Raw genomic sequence first — 6,335 nt, 5'->3', positions numbered from 1 at the left:
CTATTGATAAAGTGCCTTGCTTAAACATTTTACGTACCATTGCACTATTGATCGTGTTAAAAAAACATTTTTTTTACTTTATATTTATTACAACGTAAACAAAACTAAATAATCATTTTAACTTTATTCGATCAATCAGTATCAGTATGTGTTACATTTCAGTTTTAACTTTATCAGTTAAGTGTGACCAAAACCGTTGCGTGTGTATTAAATCCTAATAATCAGAATTACACAACAGAGCAATCTAAATTAATCAACAAAATATTTACAGATACTATCAATTTGTTATCTTTTTAATTTCGAGCAAATTATCAAGCGTATAAAAGGTATGATTAATTATATGGACAAACCCAGTTATCCTCTATACTATCATCATGAAGCCAGCTGTGATTTTGGTGTCTCTGTTGGTTTGTGTCTCCGCCAAATCGTTTAACTTCGATACGTCTGATTTCAATACGGCGTATGGATATATAACTAAATATGGGATCCCAGAAGGTGAAAGAATCCAAAAAGCTGAAGAGGAATATTTAAAAAGTCAGTCGTCACGAATCGTCGGAGGTTCCCCTTCCACTCATGGACAATTTAAATATCAGGTAGAGTAGAATTATATTTGGGTTCGTTTATTAGTTTATTTTTATTTATTTCGGTTAAACGTAAAAATATATTAAGAAAAGCTGCTATTAGTGCCATTTTTAAATGATCGTTACTTGATCCGCAATGTATAAGTAGGCTTACTCATTTCAGTAATGAAGTTGGATTTTAAGTATTATAATAATAATAATTAGTCTTTTGACGAGAAACATGAAGAACTGGCAAGTGGCAACAGATGTAGACATCAGTTTCTCTTCAGAAAAATACAAATTATTTAAAAAATTTTAGTTTGAAATTTAACAGTTATTTTAACAATTATTCCTTTAATGCAAAATAAGTATACCATCATAATATGAAGTAAGTAAATTAAATAACTAATAATTAAAAAAAATCAAATATTAAAAAAACAAAAAATCTAAATTTAAAACGAAAGTTTCAAAAATGGGGATGATGACTAGGTTTGAATATATTGATTTTTATGATATATTCGGGTGGATAAGGTAAATGTTAACTATTTCATACCTAAAAGCAGAGATTGTCTGGATATTTTCAAAATAAATAAGATTATAAAATTTCAAAATCTATTAAAAATCTTTTATCGTAATTAGATGAAAATTCATACAGTTTTAGCTTCCTTACATTAAATGTGACATTTTTCAATAAATGAACTATAAACATTAACGCAGAAATAACAAAGATATTGGTAATTTTGTTTGAACGCCCATGCAAATCTAATGAATTATGTACCTACGACGTCATTAATTCGAACCATTTTGTATGAGGCGTTTTTCAGGGATCCGCGGTGGCACCGCAAATCTGACCCTTTAAATCCCTGTAGCTCCGAAAGTAATGATCGCAGATACACTGTTACTTTTACAAAATTGCTTTACTATTAACATACTCTTAATTTATATGCAATTTAATTATCTAGCGATAATTACGGTCAAATAAGAATGGGTTAGAAATGTTTCTATATCTATGATATTAATGCACTTATTAAATTTTAGGCTGGCTTGATTGGTGATATTGTCGGACATACGGGCAGAAGTGTCTGCGGTGGTTCCCTAATTAGTAACAACCGAGTTGTCACGGCAGCTCACTGTTGGTCTGACGGTACAAATCAGGCTTGGAGGTTTACCGTTGTCCTCGGCTCGGTACTGCTGTTCAGTGGTGGCACCAGGGTTGAATCCTTGAATGTTGTGATGCATCCACATTGGTTTCCTCAATTGATTCGTAATGACATCGCTGTTATCTATTTACCTGCTCCAGTAACATTCTCAGGTATGTAACTATACCGCTTCTTATTAATTGATTATGAAACACGGCTAAAACTCACGTGATATTAGGTCGGAGTATGCCCGACTAGTTTCGAACCCATACGGGGCCCTTAGTCATGAGCCGGTTCTTGCATCGCGGCACGATCCAAACTGCGAAGCGGTTGCGCGACGCGCTGCTGCACGCATTGCGCGCGCGGAGAGGGGTTGAGTGGTGGGGAGTGAAGGTTCCGTTACACTCTCCGACGGTTCATTAATGTCATCTTCATTAGACTCGTCTTCTTGTAAGCAAACCGAACTAATGCTATCTTGTTCCAAGTTTGTTGTATGTGACAATGAAAGAAATAGCGGTTTCCCCGCTGTGGGCAGCAACCATCCATGATCCCGATTAATATGAATAACACTCACGATAGTTTAAATTTTAAAATATATCGCTTCTTTACTTCAGTAACGTAAGACGTACCGCCAAGCGATTTAACGTTCCGCTAAGATGTTGTGTAGAAACTGAAAGGGGTGTGGATTTTCATCCTCCTCCTAACAAGTTCGCCCGGTTCCATCTTAGATTGTATCATCACTTAACATCAGGTAAGATTGTAGTCAAGGGCTAACTTATAAAGAATAAAAAAATGTGATATCTCGAAAACACAAATTGACAGTAGGCTATTTTTTGACTATTCGATATTTAATTTAAATAAATAAAATGTTAATTAACATCACTGCAGATCTAGCACCACTATTTTGTTTTGTTTTTACCACTACATCTTCGGGCTATTTAGGAACAATTTGCTTATCTTATAAAACTATAAGAAATTGTAATTTAATTGTTATCAATTGTAAATTATAATACTGTATGACTTTTTTAAAAGAGCAACTGTTGAGTTTCTTGCCGGTATCTTCTCAGCAGAACCTGCCTTCCGAACCGGTGGTAGAATCTTTACAAATAGTAAACTCACGTGTCAAAAGTGCTTGTAAACTGAGCCTACTTGAAATAAATGAATTTTGAATTTTATATAATCAAAGACAATATGTATAATATTGTATATATTTTCAGACTCCATTAACAAAATATCTTTGCCATCTGGACACCTACTAAATGACAACTTTGTCGGATCTGAAGCTACTGCGTCAGGCTTTGGAATAACCAAAGATGGTAAGTGAGAACATATTAAACTATAACCGAAGTAATATTAGAAATGCGAATGTGAGTTCGTTTGTTACGCATTCACTCCTTAACTATTAAACTGATTTTAAAAACTCTTTCACCAATGTTAACTGAACTAGTTGCCTCGACTGGTGACAGAAGGGCTGGCTCATTTTTTGCGCAAAGGATCAACCTAGCTGTCCAGCGCGGAAATGCAGCCAGTATTCTTGCTACCATTCCACGTGGGCATGATTCGTATAGTTATTAGGATAAGTTAGCTTATGTAAACTTACATTATCAGCGAGTAATAAAGCTGCATTTTATCCTCGTATTCTTACGGGAACGGGAAGTACGCGAGTAAAAATGCGGGGGCTTTGTTAGTGCATAGTAGAATTCGTTGAGAGTAGCAGTCCGACTATCGAACTACTAGACACAACGATATAGAACGGTGTGATTGTTAATCGTTAGTTTATTTAATTATAAACAAATAAAGAATTATAGTGGTTATTTGCAGCGATAACAACTTAATGCCAAGAAGTCTCTGCGCGAAGGTTAGTTAGGGTTCTCGTTTATGTATTGTTATTGGACAAATAGCAACAGTCATACTTCTAATCATTCAATTATTATCGGACAACAAGCAACAGCAAATTAAAATTGCATTAAAAGCCCATCGATCGACATAAGTCTGCAACAAAGACGTAGAAACTTGAAGTATTCCTTACTCGTACTTACGAGTACTTGCTTACTCGTACGTACGAATATGTTTGAAATATTTTTCGTCGCACAGTGTATTGAAACGCTAACTGCTCTACTAACCATTATTGCTCGTTTTTAACCTGAACGTTGTGCTCAGCTGTATGCTTTTTGTTCATAGACGATTACGATACTCGTTTGAAGCGATTTGCATATAGCAAAAAATTTAGATTGCCCTTCCGGCGTTTGTGTTTCTTGATACTTGTAATTTAAACACCTTCAAAGCAAGATTGAATAGGCATCCTCTAGGTAAGCGCGCTCCATCTTAGACCGCGTTAATTCTTTCCGTTAGGCTTAAATTGTGGTCAAGCGCAAGCCTATATTGCAAAAAAAACCTTTGAAATGAAATGAAATGAAAATGAAAATTTATTGTTATTGGGCTGGGGCCTTCTTTTAAGTACTAGACCTGTATCAGAAGTCCCCGCTCTTCCTTAACTTTAGTATTATTATAATTTTAAAACAATAACAATAATTTTAACATAAATCAAATAATACATAATTTTCTTACAATTCTCACATGCAAAGTAAGTGAAGAAAATTGTGTGCATGCGTGCATACGTGTGCGTGTGTGTGTGTGTGTGTGTGTGTGTGTGTGTGTGTAAGTAATTTACCTTTGATCTATTTATACTGTTTTCAGGTGGCAGTATAGCCGCTGACCAATACTTGAGTCATGTACGTTTGAACGTGATTTCAAACTTACGATGCTCAGTGGCCTTCCCATTAATTCTTCAACCTTCGAACATCTGCACATCGACTACAGGTGGACAAAGCACGTGCCGTGGAGATTCTGGTGGTCCACTTGCTTTAGAAAGGGATGGTGAAACTGTTCTGGTAGGTTTATTCTTTCATTACCTATTATTTATGGTTGCCTGGATCGCTACTAAGCGATAAGGCCGCCTTTTGTATTCTACTTTTTCTTATGTTTCTGTTTTGCTTGTTTTCTTTTATTTTTTGTGGTGTACAAATAAAGAGTATTAAATAAAAATAAAAAAAAAATATTTATACCTGTACTATAGCCCTTCTCGATTTGTATTGCTTGGTCGTTACCAACCCATATTCGGCTCACTGCTGAGCTCAAGACTCCTCTTATTGAGAGGTGTTAGGCCAATAGTACTGTAGTGTACTGTTTACCAACAAACAAATTAAAACTGAAGGTAGGAAACGTATATCATTTAATAACTTTTTAAAAATAAGTATTGTTTGTTTATAAAATTTTATTCAAAATCTCCAGCCTCTCTAGAGGCAAGTCCGGACAAGCAGACAAAAATAAAAAAAAACTTGATTGTGTTTTATGTTTTAGTATAAGCACTTGAGAAAACAGAGTTCTTTGATATTACAGACAGACACTTCAATTTTATTTATATATTTTGATGTATTGATTGATTGAGAGCCTGTGATGATTTGATTTGAAAGCTAAAAGTTCGTCTACTTATTCTTCGTTAAGGAAGTATTATAGAGTTTGGACCGTGGTAGTTTTGCGAGATACCAGATTTTAAGGGTCCAGACCTTTAACCTTTTATATTTTATATCTTTGATCAAGTAAATCATTCATCATTAATAAAAAATAGTCTATTTATCTCTACTTTTTTCAGCTTCTAGGCTATACAGCCACCTATTTTAATTATCGTTTTTATTTTTATATTTCTGTTTCTATTGTGAATTGGCTTATGTGTTGGTATCTAAAGTTCAATTATATTAATTATGTATATTTTATGTTCTTAGATTGGTATTACCTCGTTCGGATCTGCTTTAGGCTGTGAAATCGGATTCCCGGCTGTTTTCGTCAGGGTCACATCCTACATTGACTTTATAACGGAAAACATTTAAAGGGAACTTAATTATTACTCAAATAAATAAATATTTTCTTATTAATGTTTCTTTTTTACCTTTTTAGTCAAATATTTGATTCATCATCATTGTCAACCCATATTCGGCTCACTTGTGCTTTAGTCTCCTCTAAGAGCGAGAGGGATTAGGCCACTACGCTAGTAGTCCAAAACGCTAGCCCAATGCAGTTTGGCAGACTTCACATACGCAGAGAATTGAGAAAATTCTCTGGTATGCAGGTTTCCTCAGGATGTTTTTCCTTCACCGTTTGAGACACGCGATATTTAATTTCTTAAAATGCACATACTGAAAAGTTAGAGGTGCATGCCCCGGACCGGATTTGGACCCACACCCTCCAGAATCGGAGGCCGAGGTCATAGCTATCACGGCTCTCGGCTGAATATTAGATTGACACTGTAAAACATATATAGGGGGTTTTATTGAACTGGACCAACTTATTTTGAAAAAAAAATCACAAAAAGTTTTCTTTAAAAAAAAATAAAGAATTAAGTACTTAATTATCTTCAAAATACTTGTTGGATTACAAGCAAAAGTTTAATCTGCAGCTTAGGGGGAACGAATCGCAACAAATTCTCTTTATCGTTGTAAAACTCGACGTCATACCAGACGACGTATACTATATTCATGAAAATTCGTTTTATGATTTGACGTAAGAATGAAGTTAAGTTTTTTATTTGAATAATCTATAAAAAGTGGAAAGGAACACCGAAGTCTTGATAGCCGGTTAC

The 6,335-nt window shown here is 34.6% G+C and overlaps 1 protein-coding gene across 1 annotated transcript; it reads left to right on the top strand.

Annotated features, from left to right (window-relative positions):
* Nucleotides 1-280: 280 nt before the first annotated feature.
* Nucleotides 281-5,602, top strand: LOC112057066 (brachyurin-like). Its single transcript, XM_052886253.1, has 5 exons — nucleotides 281-593; nucleotides 1,599-1,872; nucleotides 2,917-3,015; nucleotides 4,397-4,590; nucleotides 5,482-5,602. Exons 1-5 carry the CDS (start codon nucleotides 375-377, stop codon nucleotides 5,584-5,586), a joined length of 891 nt encoding a protein of 296 aa, XP_052742213.1. The 5' UTR covers nucleotides 281-374; the 3' UTR covers nucleotides 5,587-5,602.
* The last annotated feature ends 733 nt before the right edge of the window (nucleotides 5,603-6,335 follow it).

This window comes from Bicyclus anynana, chromosome 16 (genome assembly GCF_947172395.1).
Source record: "Bicyclus anynana chromosome 16, ilBicAnyn1.1, whole genome shotgun sequence".
Classification (NCBI taxonomy): Eukaryota; Metazoa; Arthropoda; class Insecta; order Lepidoptera; family Nymphalidae; genus Bicyclus; species Bicyclus anynana.
Note: the sequence above shows the minus strand (reverse complement) of the source record. Positions and strands in the feature narration are given on the sequence as shown.

What these genes read in the sequence shown, in the direction of transcription:
- LOC112057066 (XM_052886253.1), top strand. Translation starts at nt 375, where the DNA reads ATGAAGCCAGCTGTGATTTTGGTGTCTCTGTTGGTTTGTGTCTCCGCC. An exon ending in TGCTCCAGTAACATTCTCAG is followed by an intron (nt 1,873 to 2,916) that starts GTATGTAACTAT and finishes ATATATTTTCAG; the next exon opens with ACTCCATTAACAAAATATCT. An exon ending in GGGATGGTGAAACTGTTCTG is followed by an intron (nt 4,591 to 5,481) that starts GTAGGTTTATTC and finishes TTATGTTCTTAG; the next exon opens with ATTGGTATTACCTCGTTCGG.